Source organism: Alternaria postmessia, assembly GCF_024291825.1.
Source record: "Alternaria postmessia strain BMP 2775 chromosome Unknown scaffold_43, whole genome shotgun sequence".
NCBI lineage: Eukaryota > Fungi > Ascomycota > Dothideomycetes > Pleosporales > Pleosporaceae > Alternaria > Alternaria postmessia.
In genome coordinates, this window is record NW_026260116.1 from 112639 (window position 1) to 133538 (window position 20900).

The 20900-nt window shown below is 51.7% G+C and overlaps 8 protein-coding genes across 8 annotated transcripts; 4 read left to right on the forward strand and 4 right to left on the reverse strand.

Moving 5' to 3' along the window:
• Positions 1-532: 532 nt before the first annotated feature.
• Positions 533-1195, forward strand: J4E82_006928 (uncharacterized protein; the record flags this gene model as incomplete). The annotated part of the gene is made up of 1 exon (XM_051733177.1): positions 533-1195. The coding sequence occupies one exon, from the start codon at positions 533-535 to the stop codon at positions 1193-1195; it is 663 nt and encodes a 220-aa protein (XP_051587061.1).
• An 864-nt stretch (positions 1196-2059) lies between these two features.
• J4E82_006929 (uncharacterized protein) lies at positions 2060-5855 on the reverse strand (the record flags this gene model as incomplete). Its single annotated transcript, XM_051733178.1, has 8 exons — positions 2060-2692; positions 2755-3807; positions 3950-4117; positions 4181-4809; positions 4876-5017; positions 5195-5339; positions 5396-5710; positions 5851-5855. The coding sequence occupies 8 exons, from the start codon at positions 5853-5855 to the stop codon at positions 2060-2062; spliced, it is 3090 nt and encodes a 1029-aa protein (XP_051587062.1).
• An 858-nt stretch (positions 5856-6713) lies between these two features.
• On the reverse strand, positions 6714-7517 carry J4E82_006930 (uncharacterized protein; the record flags this gene model as incomplete). The annotated part of the gene is made up of 3 exons (XM_051733179.1): positions 6714-6916; positions 6964-7156; positions 7206-7517. 3 exons carry the CDS (start codon positions 7515-7517, stop codon positions 6714-6716), a joined length of 708 nt encoding a protein of 235 aa, XP_051587063.1.
• Positions 7518-11499: 3982 nt separating this feature from the next.
• On the reverse strand, positions 11500-13116 carry J4E82_006931 (uncharacterized protein; the record flags this gene model as incomplete). The annotated part of the gene is made up of 1 exon (XM_051733180.1): positions 11500-13116. The coding sequence occupies one exon, from the start codon at positions 13114-13116 to the stop codon at positions 11500-11502; it is 1617 nt and encodes a 538-aa protein (XP_051587064.1).
• An 892-nt stretch (positions 13117-14008) lies between these two features.
• On the reverse strand, positions 14009-16097 carry J4E82_006932 (uncharacterized protein; the record flags this gene model as incomplete). Its single annotated transcript, XM_051733181.1, has 2 exons — positions 14009-15872; positions 15931-16097. 2 exons carry the CDS (start codon positions 16095-16097, stop codon positions 14009-14011), a joined length of 2031 nt encoding a protein of 676 aa, XP_051587065.1.
• Positions 16098-16427: 330 nt separating this feature from the next.
• J4E82_006933 (uncharacterized protein) lies at positions 16428-17240 on the forward strand (the record flags this gene model as incomplete). Its single annotated transcript, XM_051733182.1, has 3 exons — positions 16428-16512; positions 16589-16705; positions 16753-17240. The coding sequence occupies 3 exons, from the start codon at positions 16428-16430 to the stop codon at positions 17238-17240; spliced, it is 690 nt and encodes a 229-aa protein (XP_051587066.1).
• A 338-nt stretch (positions 17241-17578) lies between these two features.
• J4E82_006934 (uncharacterized protein) lies at positions 17579-18769 on the forward strand (the record flags this gene model as incomplete). The annotated part of the gene is made up of 1 exon (XM_051733183.1): positions 17579-18769. One exon carries the CDS (start codon positions 17579-17581, stop codon positions 18767-18769), a length of 1191 nt encoding a protein of 396 aa, XP_051587067.1.
• Positions 18770-19618: 849 nt separating this feature from the next.
• On the forward strand, positions 19619-20595 carry J4E82_006935 (uncharacterized protein; the record flags this gene model as incomplete). Its single annotated transcript, XM_051733184.1, has 2 exons — positions 19619-19781; positions 19844-20595. The coding sequence occupies 2 exons, from the start codon at positions 19619-19621 to the stop codon at positions 20593-20595; spliced, it is 915 nt and encodes a 304-aa protein (XP_051587068.1).
• Positions 20596-20900: the final 305 nt, after the last annotated feature.

A 20900-nucleotide genomic window follows, 5' to 3' on the forward strand; every position in this document is an offset into this window, starting at 1 on the left:
ATAGCGCCTTTACCAAATCCGATTTGTGGATTCGCGCATCGACCATTCGCGCCTTTCCGCAGCGGCAGCTCGGCCTGCACCGCTTGAGCGGTCTTGTCGCACCCAAGAGAGTTCCGCTTTCTGTGTATCGCACACTATAAGTTTCACTTCACTGGTTTTCATATACCTAATGAAGCTTTACTATATAGCTCTAGCATATGGATTTTATACAAATCGGGATCCACGGCCGAGCACAGTAGGCTAGCCTTCTGATTAGGCTGAGCTGAAGCCTGGAACTTTGGCCCCCAACCTCGTAGACGCCCAGCTGCGACGGCGGCAGCGCCTCGGACCTGCGATGCCACCGGTGCAGTGGCTGCTGATGCGCCCATTGCTGCGTCTCAACCACACTGCACTGATACCGTTCGTTGCATACTCTGCGGACAGGCAGCAACTCTTCAGAGGCTAGTATACAGGTTGAGCAGCGCTGAGACGGTTGCATTGTTGTGCGGAAGGCGACTGCTGGACCTTTATTCTCGTTCAACCACAACTTATCATGTCCCTCAGTGGTAACAATGCGCCGACCGACACTCAAACTAGACTCGCCCACGCGCTGGGGTTTACCAAATACCCAAAGGACACGACCGCCGTACCGTATCTGAACTATATTCTGAAGCGACATACTGGTACCGAGTCGAAGGAGGCGTATATCGAGCTCTTCGTTAAGATCATCGAACATTTTCAGTCTGCTGCACCAGCAAATGGCACAGCGACGGATGCTACAGTGCAGTCGCTTGTGAATGAGCTGACTCAGGCGGGGTTCGGAACGTTCTTCGCGGGCACTGCAGCTGGGGATGTTAGGCGCAAGGAGATTGCTGAGGATACGGTTATGTTGATGCTTGGAACATGGGCTACAATGTACAGCTCTTTCCAGCACAAGCGCCAGCGTCGCAAAGTTGTGGCAGCATACCGCATGTTTGCAGATCAGACGGGAGCGCACACTACTACGCCCTACGATAACTCCCTTTCTGGCCTGATTGCAGGCAGTGGCCTTCTTCCTGGTGGACAATGGGATCAAAGAGTGGACCTAGAGGGAGACGCGGCCTCGAAGCTCATATCATTGCTACTGAGTACGTCGAAGAACCCGAATCAAACATCCTCGCCGGAAGTATCTACAGCTACACCCGGACAAGCTCTGCCGAGCGGTACGTTACGCTGAGAAGCTTTAGTCTCTGATGACGGGAACGTGCTGACGCTTTGTCCAGCAATGTCATCCTATGCTCTGTTAGATGATCTTGATCTTCAAGAATCGCAGTCTATCAGTGCTAAACGTCTTAACGCGTTCACTCTCAATGTGCTTAGCGCAGTGGATGTTCAATGGACGCCCAACGTGTCACGGCACTTACTCCTTAATAAAGTAGGTAGGCGCTATGTTCTAGAACTGTTCTCATTGCCATGTGCTTTCGACGCCATAACAGCCCCTAAACCCGTAGGTGTACCAGTCCAGCTTAGACAGGAGATAGAAGAGTCGTATGCTATCCTATTTAATGCTTGGGGTAAGGTGCTTCCACACGCAAGATTAGGAGCTGTCCGCAAAGTGTGCTGGTGCTGGTCATGTTGCGCCTACCGTCATCGTCAACGGTGCATTCGCGTACACCATTCACGCATTTCGGCGACGCCACGAAGCAGAACCCGCGTCGCGCCCACCCAGTTCGATTATGACCCGATCTTAGAGTCACTGATGACAAGCCCTTCTATGGATGATTGGACGCCGGGGAGCTTTCCGTTTCTATGGCCACGCATTACTCGACTGGAACAACACCTCCAGTCATCGAGACCTTGGAGTCTGTGGGTGCTATTTCGCGATCGAAGAGACACCCTACAATTTTGGACATTTCTGTTAGTGTCGACATTGTACTGCAGAAAATACAAGCTAATTGTCTTAGGTTTGCTACCGTGGTCGTCTTCTTGACTGTCATGCAGGTCTTGCTAGGCATCGCACAAGTCGTAGGCTCATTCAAGTAGTAGTAGTGAACAAGTTGAATTCCGCCTCAATTATCTATAGCTTCACAAGAAATTGCTTTTACAAGATTCTATATTCCTGACGGAGCTCATCGGGAACCGGAAAGGCTCCGTAGAATGCTACTAGCCCCAGCCTTAGTCTCTGCTCTAAGGGTGGACCTTCCAGATCGAAATTCTGCGGATGTCCACTCATTTGTACGAAACTCTGGAAGCCTATGATGCCAGGTCCGTGGCTTCCATCTTCCCTTTCGCCGTCTGCGTACAGCGCTATACCACTATAGCCAATGGGCGTGATGAAGTCAGGCTTCACTCGGTAAAGCACGGCGCGGGATACGAACTTACTCCAGTACTCTTCATCATGGCTATCCGCAGCTTTGGTGCCAGCAGCTGCAGTTTGATTGCGAAAGATGCCTTCCCCTACTATAGAAGCCTCGGACTGCTCGAAGGACTGCGTGGAGCACTTGATGCATTTTGCTTCTTTGTTTCCTTCCGTTGAACCAAGGACCTTGATAGCTGTAGAGCCATGACGAAGAGAGGACCAGCCACTACGGCTCAGCCAGCCAATATTTTCAGTTGGACACTTGATGTCTGCAACCGGGGCCGCCAGGCCTGGCTTGATCAAAGTAATGTCGTGATTGAAGCCTGTTGGATAGCATTCTGCAGCTTGATCAAAGCTCTTCTCGATGACCCCGATCTACTACTGTGTTAGTCATACTCCTACAAAAAGCCTACAGAACCTTCCGCAGTGGCACTCACCTTCATGTTTCCTGCCCAGATCTCAGCATGCTTATTCCAATCATCTCGAAGACGCCAGATCGGATCGCGACTCAGACCGAAGGCTTTGCTTAGGATTGACTCTGTGATGACATGGGTCGACATGATCAAGTAAGGCTGGCGGTTCTGTATATGCTCTACTTGCAGGCCAATCCTGCCGGAAAACTTGTCCCGTAACGACTTGTCTCGAGACGATTTGTCTCGTAGCAACTTGTCTCGTAACAACGATATTACAGGGCGTGCTTCGATAATATTGTTGATTTGCAAAGATTGAGCTGCTCGAGCCTGTCTAGAAGAATGCGTGAGCTGATCGGCTGGTGTTTGTAACATGGCAGCTGTCGACTGAGCGACTGCTACGTTCGATCTGAGCGCGGTGGGCACCATATTATTAGTAATGTAACACACTTTGAGTCCACCGAAGCTGCGAGGTAAGTGACAGGATGCCCAGGCGGTTTCAAAAGTGTCCGGGACAATGACTTGCAGCAGTCCGCTGATAAGAATGTAGAAGCCCAGAGCGCCTTCGAATGTAAGGAACAAATCTCGTATGACGTCTGTGGGTAATTCGGTCCGTGAATTGATGAGTGATGGTCTAGGATCCGGTGGGGGAATCACTCCACCAACAGGCAGCCAACTGTGTTCTACCGGGATTACGACGCGGGTCTGGGCTATCGTGAGAGGGATGTCCTTTGGCTCGCCATCCAACAAAGGCGCGCATGTCCAGCAGCCATCTTCGTTACCGCCGTCGACATAGCTGTTGACATATTCAATATCCCATTTGTATGATTCCGGGAGCCGAGTTCGGACTTCTTCCCAAGCAGAAGGCAATTTCCCTCTCATCTCGGCCAATACATGTCTTGCCTCGCATTCGGGGGGACCTTCCGTGCCACAAACACAAACACAGCCAATCTCGGCAACCAAATCGTTAGATGCCTCACAGTCATCTTGGTTCCTAAAGAGCTGGCCCTGGTGCACTTCAAGTGCGTTTGCAGCCTGGACATCGAGACCCTTTCTCTCGTGGAGCAGGTGGCGCAGGTTCTAGGAGCGTACTGTTAGTGACCCATTGTTAACATGTATGTATTCGCATATGCACTGCGTACCTCCAGGGGAGAGCTATTTGATAATAGAGTGGAGACGAGCAGCTTCTTACCATCTTGGACCTTGAGGATCTGTTACTTACGTCACCGTCAATGTTGCCAAATGGGGGACCACCGTTGTCCAGGGGTTGGTCGGGTGGGGTTTCCTGGAGAGTGCGAAGAGTTTGCGCACTCTCGTATCGTCTCTCATGTGCTGGGGTTGGTGTTGGCGATGGTCCCAGATCTTCACCCCGTTCTCTTCGGGCGTCTGCCTACAGAGACGGATAATAGAGTCAGTGTATGTCTCATGTGCATCTTGTACAATTGCAACCTACCTCTTTTGGACTCTGCTCCAGATCCAGCTTGCCACCTTCTTTAAGACGCAAATACTGATTTTGAATCATGGTTCCCGTCTTGGTGCCCATGTGATGTGCAATTACTTCAAAGTCTGTGCCGAAATATGCGATATTTTTGTCAAGATCCTGCAGCTCGGTGACACTCCAATAGCTGGACGGGTAAGGTTTGGCCTTGGGTATGTCTGTCAAGTCGACGTTGATGTCAGACGCAGAAGGCCCATCCCTTGTACCCCTCACCTTTGCAGGTATAAGAAGAGTATTTGACTGGCTGTGATGTTTGCGCGTATGTGCACTAAGTGCGTTTTTGTTTGCAAAGCCGATGCGGTTGTACTGACAGGATGCTGTCTGACAGTACACGCGTTGTATATGAGCAGCTTCATGCTTGAGTCGAGATTCTGCAGTGGCAAACCCCAGGAACAGCCTATCGCACTGTGGAAAGCGGCAACGGAAAGCTGTCGATGCATAAGATTCTTGAAACGCCAGGAGAGTCGATGTCGTGATACCGTCAACTTTGCGTTGCTCCAGAAGATGCACAATCGCGCTCTCGTATGCTTGTGAAAGTCTACTGAAGAGTGTTCGGTCTCGCTCGATGATGTAAGCCTCGATATCTAAAATTCGTCTTGTGAGCCCATGAATAACTTTTCACTGCAGCAATCCATCGAATCTGAACTTACCTACGCTCCTGTCGTCATTTTTTTGGCTAGCCAATCGTCTAAGTTGTAGTACGTCTGCCATCAGTCCATAGATCGGCATGCCGGAAAACAGCTCAAGTCGTTCATCTCCATAGCTCACGTTGGTCTCTGTCTGCGTGGCAGTCTGAACTGCGTTACACCCCACTGCATGCAAAGAGCTTTTATGCTTCTCGTACAGTTGATCTAGATGATGCTGAATCGCTTGATCTAGTCCGAGATTCTCCCTTTCCGATGCGTACTCCAGACAGTGTTCGATCCAAAACTCTAGAGCGTACGGTAAAAGCCTATGATGACCACTCACAATTCTGGCAAAGTTTGTAACAGAGCCACTGTCCACACACAAAAGATCGAGACTGCGCGTGATTACCACCACGCAAGCAGACGATATATCGAGCGCAGAATCGATCTCTGGGATGATCTGCGGCTTGTGAGACTTGAGGAAGTACCTGTTGAACTGTTACACATCATGTGCTTGACTCATGAGCATACTTGGTTTACGTACTCTTTCACCGAGAAGTGCACCGGTACTATCGTTGAATCCAGTAATTCTTCGATGAGTGGCTTGCAGTGATCAAGAATGGAAGCGACAGGTATATCCTGCACCCGAGAGCCAGTGTTATGTGGCAAGATGGACAGTGCCTGTAGTAGCTCTGACTTGTGCAGAGGCCTTCGTGCGGAACACACCAAGCCCATGACACGAGATACACCTCCATGACTATGAGCACCTGGGGCGCTACAAAGACGAGCAAAAAGCTTTTCGTAGAGTTTTTCAAGATCAGAGGGAAGATCGTCGACGATAGTGCGGAGCTCCTCAGGACTATACACCCTATCGAGTAGGTCCAACACGAGGCTGACCCACAAAAACATACCTGTGCTAGTTTTAGAACACAACTTGTCAATGAGAAGTTTGGGCAGAGATCACCATGAGACTTCTCGATAAAAGTCTTTTTGACACACGCCATAATGGACGCATCAGGATCGAGCTCATCGAAGTGATCAGGAAGATCAGAGAGCTTACTCTCGACGAAATTGGCGATTGAGCGAGAGATCGCAAAACATTCGTCACCATTGCTAAGAGAAATTGTCGTTATCGGTTTGTTCTTCCTGCGCAAAGACCGCGAGATTTCGATAGTCTCTCGACTAGCAACCAAGATCTTGCATGTGTGAGAGGATTGATCAACCGAGACTATCTGCGAAAGATCGTGGAGGACGTCCTTTTGATCCCGCGAGGCCCATTCGTCAATACCATCTACGATTAGCCGCACAGAGCCCATCCCTCGAAGTAGTTCGGGAAGAAGATTCATTAATGCTTTTTTTGTTGGTACTGGGTGAGCCAAAAAGTAAACGTCGTGGACGTAGATTGCAAGATCCTGGTGTTTTTGGATCACTTGCGAGATGATCGAACGCAGTAGACGGCTTGGGCGGCAGATCGGACCATCAGCGTTGCTTCGGAGAGAGCTGCAGAAGTAGTAGAACACATGGACGGAATTACCTTCGGCATGTTGTACAAGAGCAGAGCATATCATGGATTTTCCTTGAGACGGATAAGCAGGTAAGAAGCCACAATGATACATGAACATACCCGCCCCCGGCTTTCCGCATAGCCATAGAAGGGGGTTTTTCATTACATCCTTTAGCCATAGCTGTGTTTCTTTGTGTTGTACGAACCAATCGCAACTATCGGGCAGGTAATTTTGAAGGTGCCGCTCGAGTATATCGGCTGGCATAGTATCGTTTGTCTCGAGCCAGCCCAAGACTTTGTGTACTTTAGCCTGAATTCGAGGTAAAAAGTCAGTCTGCGTGTTCATACAGTATTCATACTAGTATATACTGACACTGTTCCATTCACGCTCTTGCTGCTCCCACTTCTCGTCGTCTACTTTGCTACGCCTGAAGGCTTCAGCGATATCAGCTGCGGAGGCCTCCTTGTCGACCAGCTCGCTATGGTACGCCAGGTCCTTCAGGATTCCGTTGAAACGAGTTTCAAATCCGGCCCACATAGAGCTGAAGAATATGGTCCATGCTATGAGTGATGAGAAGGATATATCATGACGCTATTGGCCAGCTTACATCTTCGTCGCACGAACTTATAAGCTCGTCGATGGAACTCTACGATGTCGGAGAATACCAAAGCTAGCACTTTCTGGAAGTTTTGATCGCCGACAAGTGCATCACTGAGACGATCCAGGCGAGGGAGCATATCCCCAATCTTGCCATAGGCATCGATCAACTTTTCGAAAGCACTGAGCGAATCAACCGTGATCTGTTGCTCGCGATAAGTGATCCGAATTTTGCGAAGGCACATGACTTACCATAAGCATCAGTTTTATCGGTGCCCAAATCCATGAAAGATAAGGTGTTCCATTGCACAGTACTTCCACTACCTTGGAGTAATGCTCCATGCCCCGCAGCAATGGATCAAGCCGGGCTATGTTCTTCTGTATACGGCTCTTGCGGAGCTGCTTCTCGATCTGCAAAGCCTCATCCCGTACATCTTTGAGCTCTGTGTTATGAAAGAGCAGCTGGTCATCTTGTGACACAGATAAAGCGAACCGTTCGAATGCGTCTCGAAGCGTGTGACTGGCTTGGGCGGAAATGGCCGCCAGTGGTGGCGCCGTTGCCATCGGGCCGTGTAGATAGAGCACGGGAGCACTACGAAAAGCGGAGCAGAAGCTGACAGTTCGATCGCGACTTATAATTTCACTCTCGAATGCGACCAATATATAACGACTCGAAAAGCGACAGAATGAAGCATGCTAACAGCACCTCCGAGGCTGACAGGGTATTTGCACAGCTTTGGGGGTGGCTGCCTTGCTCAGCCTCAGCCGTGTCCGTGCGCAAAAGCGGCCAGCTGAACGAGCTTCTGGATGTGTTCATACCGATACGCAAGACGAGGATTCTCGCACCCTCAGCCAGTTTGCGGTATGCCGGAATATCCTCCACAAATTGTCATTGAAGATGTCGCTGCTCCAGCTTCAAAACGACGGCGATTGAATACCCCACTTGCGGGGGGCCTCACAACCCAGCGCGCTTGCGATACACTCGGGTATGAACTCTCACCGTCAACAACACCCATACCGTCTATCTACGCCACTACAGAAGGTATACATGACGATGATTTAGTGTGTTATGGCATGGTTCGTCACATTCTGCTCATCATGATGGCCAATGCTTACATCGCTCAGTATTCTGGTTTGGCAATGAACGTGCCTCCCAATCGTATCGCCTCCCCTCTCTCGACCCAGGGCCCCATTAGCTTCGAACCTCCTCGTACAATTCGTTATGGTGTTGGCGATGCATCGGTCGGATGGCTAGATAACTATGGGAGCAAGTTGCTAAGTACGCTGGCAGCCGACAACGAGTTCATCTTACAACTTGTAACATTGTCGACTCCTATTACCCCCAAGACGGAAGGAAAGACGCTCAAGGATGCAATGTGCCTTGGAGTCATAATATATGGCCCTAGATATCGTTTCAGTCATGTGGGCGACTTCATGACCCAGGCTGGCTGCTACTTGGATGACCCTGTTGGTTGTGACCGCAACGTCCCTTACATGAACCCTCAGTATCTCTGTAGTCTCTACGAAGAACCATCAATGACTTTTGAACTGTTGCAGCTGCAACAAACGGTCGTCGAGAACTTTTCGCGAGCCTCCCTTGATGTCTTGTCAGGTTTTGAGACAACTGACGATATTGACTTATCGGATACCCCACAGCTCTACGTACCAAACTCAAGATGTACGTAACTTGCAATGATCGCGGAAGAAACGAAGAGCGGCAATACAGTCACCAAAGACAAGCACTTACCTTCCTCTTGAGACGAGAAAAAGGTAAGCATCCGACCGAGAATGGTTTGGGTATATGGTTGCGGAAATCGACTGGAGGTCAGACTACGTGAGTCTTCTCGAGACATGCTTCCAAGAATTTCTACTGGATATTAACGCGTGTCAGTTTTTTCAATGCTATGACAGATGGAGTTCAACCGACTCCAGACCCTCTATGGCGTGGTGGACTGCTTGCCGACGAGATGGGTCTTGTGAAAACGCTAAGCATGATCGCTTTGATTGCCTCTGATCAAGATTACGATTTGAGCAACCAACCAACTACCAGTGATTCGAAACCGGGGACTTCTACATGCTCGACTCTCATAGTGGTTCCATCGAGCTGTGAGAAATTTGCATCGTACAGTTTTGCAAATGCTGATGTCGCTTTTGTAGTGTTCGGCGTATGGGAATCAGAACTCAAAACGTATGATGTCACAAATGATACAGCTTGTGCTTGCTGACTCTCACCGGCCATTTGTATGACGGAAAGTTGAAATGGTTCACGCATCATGGTAAACAGAGATTCAAGCTTGAGAAGGACAGACGCCCACCTGGTCCATCCGGTCGATTCAAGCGCTGCATACGACGTGAATACTTATACCTAGGCCAATCATTAGAAATAGTGTTCACCACTTACCAGACTTTTGAAAGAGAGCATCGCAAAGGCGCCCACTCTATTCTGTCTCACCACTGGAGACGCATCATACTCGACGAGGGTAGGGTTGAAAACCCGTCACATAGCTTGAACCGGATTACTGAATGTCATCATCCGTAGCACATACGATTCCCAACCACAATACCTCAACTTCGCAAGTAATGGCTGCTTTACGAGCAACATCGAGGTGGGCGGTTTCAGGAACCACGATCCAGGACAGCCTTCTTGACCTCTGTGGTTTACTCAAATTCCTCCACTTCTCCCCTTACGACGAACCAAAAGCCTTTGACAAAGACATTTCAAACATATGGCGTGTCAAACCTGTCGACGAAGCCGCCGAGACGTTCAAAAAACTACTGTCGTGCTTCATGATTTGCCGAACAAAGGCTGTGCTGAATCTGCCTAGTGTCGATGACCAATTGTGAAATGTTCCATTCAGTCATGAAGAGAGGAACTACTATCGCCAAATCGAGCAACCTGTCGTCGAGATGCTCGACCGCAGGACAGAAAGTGGTGGCCACGCTCACGTACCCTGGATGACCGCTATCCAACAAATCAACAAACTTCGTCGGATCTGCAACCTAGGGGTCTTCAGCTGCTTTTCGCAACCCGAAAACGTTGAAGAGAAGACTTCTGTCATGAACGCCCGCTACTCAATTGACGGTGGATTATGTCAAGTGTGTTCACAGCCAATTGAAGCATCAGCGATGAAGAGTGGTCTCAGGGACACGACACAACCACAGGTCTACTACTCAGCTTGCAGCAAGTTTTACTGCGCTAAATGTGCCGACGACCTTTCTTGTCGCTCACCTGACCAATGCGCATGTACAGGGCAGTCGCAGTCCTGTCAGCTCCGTCCCCTTGCATCCGTCCCACCCAGTCCTAGGCTAACGCCCAATGACGGGCTCTCTCCTTCCCTGGCAGGCTTGGGCCATACCAGTAGTGTTTTAAGCAAAGTATGGGCGCTTATCTCGCAGATCAGGTCGCATCCACAGGAAAAGCAGTGAGCCTCCTAAGAGTTCCTGGAATGTTTCGATTCTAATCTGCTGCTAGTGTTGTGTTTTCATTCTGGACGTCAAGTCTTGACATTGTAGAAGCGGCACTTCAATGTGATCCAAATCACATCATTCCATCAGTTCGGATCGATGGCAAGGTGCACTCGAAGACGCGTAGTCACGTTATACAGAAGCTCCATGACGACTCTGGAACATGCGTCATACTAATCACAATCAATTGTGGTGCCTGTGGCTACGTTTTTGGAGCCGACAATCGCGGATAGGTTGCATTTACTGACAAAGTTCTCGGTCTGGATCTAACAGCGGCTTCGACAGTACACCTTCTAGAACCCCAATGGGATCCGTCTCTCGAAGATCAAGCACTTGCACGAGTCCACCGGATAGGACAAACTCGTTCCGTGACAATTGTACGCTACGTTATGGAAGATGCCTTCGAAGACGTACGTAATTAGCCTGAAATCAAGAATGAGCAGTCTTCGGCTACTTCCTTCTACAATCTCTGGCATGAGCTAATCCGTTATCGCACAGCAAGTCCGCAATAAGTAAAGGGGTGCTTTTTGCTGATAAGACACACAGCCTAACAGTACTTATCTCGTCTTTAATTTTGGCGGCGAGGCTGGTCCGCTCGACGACTTTGACTTTGACTCAATGTTTAGTACAGAAAATGACAATGACGTTCTTGGCAGTCTGGTTAGCGACTTTGATTTCCCGAACGCGGCCGAAATATAGCGCACTTGGAAAATTCAAGTTCTGGTGCTGTGATGATTGTTATGTGATCGTACAACTACTGTCGCTGCCTCAGCGGTCTTTGTATCCTATTGCAAGATATCTGGTAGGTCGCGGAAAAGAAAGCCTTCGTTATCCTCACCTCACTCCGCCGTCATTGTCGACGGCATCACCCTATGCAAAGGAAAAACCGAACAGGTACAGAAATAACAAGTCTTGCTTTGCAGCATACATTGGCTTCTAATAGTAAAAATCATAAAGACTTATAGCATTGTAGACTTATAGATTCTTAGTCTATATCTATATAACTCTCTATGCCCTGAATCAGAGTAGGATGAAGTACCCTACTCTAAAGAGACGTCAAATTTCTCCTTTGAATGTAGTGCTAGATACAATCCCAATTCAACGGATCCTTACAATCACCAATCCCATTGTACACATTCCTCGCCGGCCACTTACAATGCCTCCTCTTATAATCCACACCACTCCCAGCCGTCGTCCCATTCTTATATCTAGTCCCCACAACGACTTCTGGCGCAACGCCCTCCTCCACCCACCTTACCATCGCCATGAGAACATTGTCCTCCGGATCCAAGCCCGCCGAGTTCCTAGCTTGATTTCCAATACGACTCGCGCCCGGTCCACCACCGCAGTGCGCCATACCCGAGATACGGAAGAAGCGGTAAAAGTCGTCCAGCTGAGCAGGCGTCTGCTGCATCGTCGTAGAAACATGTTCATAGTACCGCGGCGAGTTTTCACTCGTGATGACGCCGTCTACGAGACCGTGGTAGTGCAGTAGTTTTCCACCCGCTGCTTTGAACGCCGAGAGGTTGCCGTTCCACGTTTCGATGTCGGCTAGGTTGAGACGCGCGGAGAGACACATGTCGGCTAGGGAAAGGGTGCTAGGATCCCACGAAGTGTCGTTTAGGACGGCGTATTTGAACCAATCCGAGGCGCCGAATGCGCGGCCAGTGAATAGCGTGAAAGGCGCTTCTGTGCCCTCGGCACCAGGCTGTAGACGTGGGTAGATTAGACTGCCGTCAGCGTCGAGGAGAGGCGCGTAAGACCTGCGGACTGTCTGTACCTGAGCCGCGGTAAGACATGTCGTGTTTCGACCCGATGTGCAGAGAAGGCCGGCCGGGTCGTAATGACACAGATCGGGCGATTCGAGGATACCGTCTGCCACGCCATCGAGCATGTCGCACTGTGCCAGCACGTCCTGATGCACGATGGGCCACATGTCGAGAGGAACAAAGGTCGCAGACTCTGGACTCCCGGTAAGAGGTAGGAAGCCAGAACTCCAGGAGGTAAGGTTGTTGAAGGAGAATGCAGGCGCGCCAGCGACGACGCCGTCAAAGTCGTTGGGGAACGATTGGACGGCTTTGAAACCTTGTCTTCCGCCCGTGGAACAGCCTAGATAGTAGCTCTTCGAGTGTGGTCTGCCATAAAAGGCTTCGCTGACTTGCTTCCCGATGACCACACCAGTGTGCACAGCACGGTACGCAAAATCCTCAATCACACCAGTGTTGTTGAGAAACGACTCGCCCGTCATTCCCTCGTGTCCATTATTCGTGCCCACCGATGCGAAGCCCAGTGACGCTGCATAGTCAAGATCCTCGTACTGGATACACCCACCAAGACCCCCGTTGCCGGTGCTCAAGAAGCGACCAGTCCAGTTTTGGGGAAGCCAGACTTCCATTCTGATGCCAGAGGTAGCCGAGGTTTTGACGCTCAAGCCGACGCGGCAGATGTTGGCTGAGACTGCTTGTGAGGGACGAGTGCATGATGGGTCGGCGTTGGGAAATTGTAGCGTCGTGTTGGCAGCGACAAACTCGGTGAATGAGATGTTTGCCTGTGGAATGTGGAGTTTGGTGGCTACGGAAGTGCATTGCTGGGAGAAGCCATTCGAGGCGCGAGATTGGTTGGTGGGGGATCCAAGAGAAACGAGGTTGAGGACAGAACCGATGAGGAAGAAGCTGAGAGAGACCATGGTGCCACGCATGGAAATGAATCTAGAAGAGCACTGAAAAGCTGTGCCGGTCTACTGGGGAGCGTAGTAGAGCGATTCATCGCTGCTACTTATGGCAGCACACCTGCTGTATCATCATAATGAACCGGCACGAGCACACACCAAACGGTGTTTCCCACTGGTCGATCGTGCTGTGCATACAAGCCCGGATTGAAGAAATGGCCCGTACACTGTCAGCAACTCGCATATCTGTGCAGATCAAAAGCTATGACTTCTACAAGGCAGCGTTTCAAGAACGTCTCTCCCAACTGCGGAGAAGCTACCTGTTTAGTCCGCCCTCCTCATTGCTTGACTCGGTCGTCATCATCCCGAGGTTTTGCCAAATCCTTTTGCCACCAACCTGCAAGTCGGCTCTATCTTCATTGGTCCTATGCATGCCTCTTTCCCTGCAGGTTGTCGATAGAAGACTCGCCTCAAGAGCGTTCAATCGTACGTCGGCGCGTCTTGCGGTTTAATGTCTGGCACATGCAGGTGTAGTGTTGTAGCCGGTAAGAAGTGGTGAAATTACAGTGCTGACATCGCCTGCCTGCGCGGGTACTGCCGCCATCCCGAGCGACAACAACAAAGCTCCTTCCACTTAGAGAAACTCGGTGCAATAATGCTCACCTCGGGCTTTTCTGGTGGTAATCTAAATGACACTCTTACCACTAGAATCTCCATGGTAGTCTCACAAAGAAGATGGACATGATTTCAAAATGTTTAGAAATTAATATATTAAACCGCGTACACACTTCCGAGTACGCAGCGCTAACATGCAACACCTCGAAAATATCTCCCTCCCACCGAACAAATGAAACCCCCCCTAACCACTACTTTTCTCCTCTGCCATCCAAACAAACGAAAAAACGCGTCCAATAGTCTCTCTCTAATCAGCCCTCCGCCCAAAAGGCCTAGGCCCCCCCAACCTCGGTCCAACAATCTGCCTCTTCCCTGCGCCAATACCTCCAAGTCTGTTCTGATTGTCACCACCCATGTACCCATACTGATTCACATCCCAACTTTGGCCTCCTCCTGTGCCCGCATTGGGATCCTTGGCCGCCTCCTGCAGCGCGCGTTGACTCTCCTCCCACTCCTTTTGTCTCTCCCTCTCGCGCTCCATTTCACGCTCGAGGAGAGATTTACTCGCCCATCCCGCGTTCTTAGTCTTCTGCTGCGCGGCGGCGCGACGTGCGTCTTCGCCACGTTGCTCAGAGGTTGAAGTTAGTTCTGGGGGAATGTACGTCTGCGGCTTAGGTGCTGTAGGAGGTGGGTTTGATGCAAGATAGCGGTCCGTTCGGCTTTGCTTCTGCTGTGTGTATGCGGCCGGGTCGGGAAGCGGACGCGTTGTTGTTGGCTCTGGAAGTGGGCGGGTGGGAAGGGATGGTGGTGTGGGTTCGGGCAGGGGACGCGCGGGTTGCCGTTGTGTCTGATCCCATTGTTTGCGTAGATACTCGCGGTCGTCTGCTTGCGCCCAGGATACATTACTATCTTGCGGACTTGGGGCGCGCGGCGGGGGCTGTGGGCGAGCTCGACTCTTGGACCGCTCGCGCGTACGGCTCTTACTTCTCGATCGCACTTTCTTGTCTTGGAGACGTCCTTCGCGCTCGGCTTGGTATTGGCGCTCGCGCTCTTTGGCTTCTTCGAGCTGGCGCTCCAACTCTCGTATGCGTTCGCGCTCGGCGTTGGGCTCCTCGCTGCTTCCCCTTCGACTGCGCGGTGACCTGACTTGTTCGGCTTGGTACTGGCTAAGGTATTGTCCCTTGAGTCTGGCGTCGCTCCCAGCACGCTTCCGTCGCGTCTCAGCCTCTATCCGCTCTTGTTGTTCTCGTTCTTCTCGCTGCCGGAGTTCTTCATCTAATTTCCATTGGCGCTCCTGCTCTTCCCATTCGCGCTTCTGCTGGTCGAGGCGCGCTTGCTTGGCCTCTTGCTGCTTGCGTGTCTCCTCTTCCCACTTCTGCTCTTCCTCGAGGCGTATGCGTTCTTCTTCAGCCTCGCGCTCGATGCGGCGTTTGTTTTCGGCCTCCTCGGCTAGCAAACGTAGCCTCTCTTCCTCGGCCGCCTTCTCACGTCGCAGGCGCTCCTTCTCAGCCATGTTCGGCACGTGCGGACCTGCGCTCGTGATCTGCCGGCGTGCGCCGAATGCGATGCCCTGGTTGCCCTGACTCGCGCCACCCATGTAGCCGTATTGGTGGATGTTCCATGCCGGTGCTGTGCTCCCTTCGTCAACCTTCTTGCTCCAGCTACTGACTCCGCCCGGAGGTGACTTGGGGAGACCGTTGGAAGTGTAGGATGTGTCTGAGCCTCCAGTACGCGCCGCACTCAGCGTCCTCTCAGCAGGCGGCCGCGCCAGGGGATTGAATGTGCTAGAGCCGCTGGTATTGCTGGCTGTGCTGGGCCCTCGGCTACGTGTATAGCCGGGAGACGGCGGTGGCATGCCAGGACTCGTCATGCCTCCTCCGGTCGCTGAGGGGCTCAATGCACCAGCTCCGCCGCGCTTAGGGCCGATGGTGGTGGGAAAGTTGGAGGGATTTCTTGCATTGGCAACGCGGCTAAAGGCGCTGAGACATTGCAGCACCTGGGCTGGGTCTTTGGACTCGTACAGGTCGACAGTGAGGAAGCGGTCGTGTGCGGGCATGTTCAGCGGCGGCTGTTCGCAGGCTCGGAGGAAGTGGGAAATGTTCTCCATCTGTATAAAAGGCATGGCCGACTTTTTGAACCTCACGGGAGTGGGTATGGCGAGATTGACGAGTCTGTCATGGTTAGCTGGACTGGCCCGGCTGCCTGGTCACCCGCCGGGTATCACTGTACCTGCATAATACGGTCCCGTCCTTGAGCGCATCCAGCAGATCTCCCGCCGGCAATCGCTCTCCCAGTGTACCTTCTATCCAGCTGCGGACCTCGTTGGCTGCCTGGGGGGTATATCTGTCCATGCGCAGCTTTCGCATGTCCTGATCTAGAGACGTAACAGACGCCATGGTCGGCGGTTTGGGCGCAAATCAGGTTTGTTTAGGTTGGGCACGAGGGTGGGTGTCGTTGTTACTGTGGATGGAAGGTGCACGAGTTGCAGTAGGATATGATATGATAATGTATATATCGCTATGTAACAATCTCGACTGCTATGTGTTGTTGTGATGTCGAGGCATGTGTGTGTGGAGAAGACTTGTGGTGGTGGGGGAATGCTTGCTGGCTTGCACATGTGCTTACGCACCAGCCACCCGCGGCCAACGTCACCGCTGCGCGTCAGAGTCGCCTCCAAGCAAAAGTCTCCCCTCTTGAAATTATCCTGTGGCAACACGAGACTCAGCATGGCGGGCGCAGTGGGCCCAATTCGAAAAGCATGGTACCAATGGAAGATGAAGCGCTTTCCATGGCGCAAGAAGTGGCTTGTGGGTGAGTGCTGGCGTCGACACAGGCTCGACATAGGTCTCTGGCGTATCCTTGCTTCACGCCTCTAACAACATCACAGGCTTCGATCTCCAGGGCAACACCTTCTGGGAGTTCAAGGACGCACTGCACGCACTGCGCAACCGGAGAATAGCAAAATACAGCCGTAGCACACATTATGGCGACGTGCAGATATCGCGTTTGTGCCTTCCACATGTCGTCGTGCATGGAAACTGACTGTGGCAGCGTCATGGATGCAATGGCTGCGGCACACGCGCTACGAACCGCCCACTGTTGCCGAACAACACCAGGACATGATGAGGATAGAGCGCATGAAGCAGCTTGCCGCGCAGGCGGATGCGAGATGGGCAGAAAAGCCGTCAGCGCTGGATGCGCCGGATAAGCAACAACCTGTGCAGATGCTGCAGTCGAGAGACCCGGACAGCGGCGTCACGCAGATGAATGCCGACCAAGAGATAAGGGACAGCATAGAACCGCCTCGCCCACTCGACCAGGAAGCTGCAAGACCAGCGCCAGTAGAGCCCGAGCAACCTGCAGAGCCTCAGCAGATGCCACGCGACCCACCAGCACCGGCCGCCCAAGACGACGCGTCTGCCTTTACAGCGAAGAAGAGAATGAAGAAGGAACCCAAGGACTCGCCATGGAAGCAGGCAGCTCAGAGTCAAGAGTGGCAACCCCAAGGTTGGAGCCCTGCGCCAGCCAAACGACGTTGACGATGATGAAGAGATAGTGACTGTACGAATACTTGTTTCAATACTGGTAAACATCAGCAAACCATATGTTTATATTGAAGTCTGACCAACAGCCTGTGGTTCACCGTCAGCATCGTGATTGCAGTACCACGGTTGCGAAGAACGACTAACGATCATGGCGCGCACAATGTCGGACGTGCTGTGCTCGCTTGTTCCTTGTCATGTCCCGTTGCAAAGGTTATTCAGAGTTGACTCCAGGTCCATTATTCCAAAATATGGTATCTCTTTCGCAGGATGAAGACGACATGTGCCACCCCAACACTCACAACGAACTGGTTCCCTTATCGATTTCTAACTCCATGGCACCTATTCCATCAGTCCAGATGACATTTCAGCTGGTTGCCGCACACCTACCCATAGAACTCCTGCTCATGGTACTGAAGGAATGGATTGGTGCGCAGCGTGTCGTGGTAGGCAATGATGGTAGTTTGGATTATACCTTGTCCTACAGCAACCCCGACAACCCTAGCCTCCTTTTCACCATCCCCAAACCCCTTCTCAGAGACTATGTCCGCCAAAGAATTCATGCCTGGTCAACAGACACCAAGGAATTTGACGACCCACCAACCTTCTACCTAAGCCATCTCCTAACATCCTTGAAAATGCCAGACAACCGTCTAGCATCCTACGACGTATCCTCGCACTTTCTAAACCCCATATCACGGGATCCCAACCTCACACTCTCAACAACCTTCCCCATCAATAACATCCACAAGCTTCGAAACATACTTTTCCCTTGCCTACCCCCTACTCACGGCTTCGAGAAGATAAAGCTAGACTTCACAGCTGAACAGTACTTTGCGCTCTTCGACGTGCAGGTACCGCCATTCCACTACCGCGACGACACCGTCACGGGCGACAACCTCTACCGCGACGACCACTGCCACTCCGCCGGCCTCTTCCTCGCACACACGCACGCCCTCGAGCTGCATTTCGGCTCAGCCTACAAGTCCAGCAACCCCTGGTACAACGTCACGGAACCCGCATGGTGCGTCCCAAATCCAGCTTGGTCCTACGTCGAGGCTAGACTCCGCCCTCATGTCTGCGATAGCGGCATGGTTGTCGATTGGATACTGGAGTATGCGTGGTATACTGGGTACCTTCAACGTATACGGGACATTAAGTTGAGCGGGGATATGCAGGGATGGGTCAGGGAGAAGTGGTATGATATTTTTCGACGGCACGCTGATCACGTTGAAGCGCATCCGGGAGAGCATGTTGGTATTTTCGCTGTACATGAGCCTGATCCTATAGAGTTGGAGACGATTGGTATGATTGATGATGGCGAGGAGGATGAGGAAGATGAGGCATGGATGCCGAGAATTCACTATCCGCCGCCATGTACATGTGAGATTGGTTGCTGGCGTCTACAAAATGGCAAGATTGAGGAAGAGATAAAGGCGAAGACTTGGGAAGACTTTGAGCAGTATGGGACAGAGGTGGTGGGTGATTGGATGGTTGGCGTCGAGCTGGGACCCGTTGTGGACTAAGGAGCTCTTTCTTTCTGAGTTGTAGGCAAAGCTGTTCTATTCTTATCCCACCACATGTAAATTCCATGCCATACTACCAAGTGACTACCATCAGTCGTCGGAAGGGCGATTAAACTCATGTTAGAGAAGTCCAGACGAACCTGCAAGTCTGCCACGCTTCCAGTCCTCACTCGCATCCACCCAAAGTAACACTCCTCAATGACAATAGTCATAAGGGGCACGAAGGAAGTCGTTCTAGTGTCTAGTGTAACACACAAGCCCGGAGGTAGCCAGTGTACCAGTTTTCATCCTCGGAACCACTTCCGACCATGACGTCACAGTTCAGTTCACCGACCTACCGACACCTCTCATAACCTAGACAGCACTGCAATCACAACTATTACCATCACAAGACATAACAACACGCATCTCTTTCTGCGCCGGATTTCCCCAGCTTTTGACAAATACCGGCAGAAATACTGCCCCTGCCGAGTTGTGCGTCAATGATCGTCCCGCGTGGGTCTAGAGGCTGTCGATCTGGTGTCATTCGTCCGAGTAGTGGCTGATCATCATGAGTCGCAGCCTCTTCCGTCGTTGGACCACGTCGACTACGCGGGACTATGTTGTGACTACGCGAGCGACGTGACGCTATGAAAAAGGCTCCGAGGCATCTTCTCCAGAACTAGGGGAGGAGAGAGGGGTCAGCGAGTTTCGGGCGATGGTTATTGGATCGTTGGTGTCAAAACCTTGGAATGTTTTAAGGACAGGATGGTGGCACCCTTTGGTGGTGGGTTGTGGACTTGCATCTCGTTTCCGCTCAAGACATTGTTGTTATCTGGGTGAAAGGAAAATATACGCTCGTTCTTCAAAATGCGTTCTACATTCGCCATCTCACTGCTTGCTGGAGTTGTTGTATCAGCAGAAGGCCTCCTAGATCTTCCACCCGACATCGCCGGTTTACTTTCTTCGCTCAGCCCAGCACCTCCAACGGACCCTCGGTGGACAGACTGGCATCCAGCAGGAAGCAGCGATGGTACATGCACCCCTGCTATCCACATTCTCCACCAAAGTCACTAATCATCCTGACCCCAACAGTACGCTCTCCCTGCCCAGCCCTAAACAGCCTCGCAAACCACGGCTTCATCCACCGCGATGGCCGCAACATGACCATCCCGCACCTCATCTCCGGCCTCGCTGTAGGCCTCAACATAGGCGCCGACTTCACCACTGCCATCAGCGGCGCCGGCCTGCTCTCCTCTCCCAATCCGCTCGGCGGCTCCTTCGACCTCGATGACTTGAGCCAGCATAACTTCCCCATTGAGCACGACGCCAGTATGTCGCGTCAAGACGCCGCATTGGGTAACCCACAGCCCTTTTACAACCCAAACTGGCAGCAGTACATTTCCTTTTTCGCTGGCAAGGACCAGACGGATGTGCCTACGGCCGCCAAGGCAAAGTACGCCAGGACGCAAGATAGTCAGAAGCGGAATCCGGAATTCGTGTATGGGTTGCGAGAGGCGGTGTTTAGTTATGGCGAGAATGCGCTCTATTTGCAGACTATGGGGTCTGACCCGTTGTCGGGAAAAGCCAAGGTAGAGTATGTGAGGAGCTTGTTTGAGCAGGAGAAATTGCCGTTTGAGCTTGGGTGGAGGCCGAGTGTCCTGCCTATTACGCTGCCTAGTTTGGGTGCCATGGTTGTGGAGTTGCAGGCGAGCAGCCCGGAGCCTCTGCCCGAGGGAGTGAAGATTGTGGCGGACTCGTACAAGGATGTGTTTATTGCTGTGGCTGGTGGGTCGAATATCCTGGGGAATCTTACTGCGGGGATTAGTGAGGCGTTGGGTTTGTGAGAGCGTACGGGGCAAGGCGTTAGGCTTGTGTTGATGGTAACAGAGGGGGACATGTCGAGTTTCCATCGTTATTATTACCCTGTTTCTATTCTGATTTGGTCATTACCATGTTCGAACTTCGTCTCCATTTCTCAAGATCATCAACTCTTATTCTCCGACTCTAGACAGGCACGTACGCGATAAGTTCTAAAGACCAAGTTGTGATCTTTCACTTGTAACGTTGTATCCACAGCCTTGATTGCATCACCCTCAAAATCCTCTTGCATGTTCTCCCATCCCTTCTCGCGCACACTCGCTTCTTCACG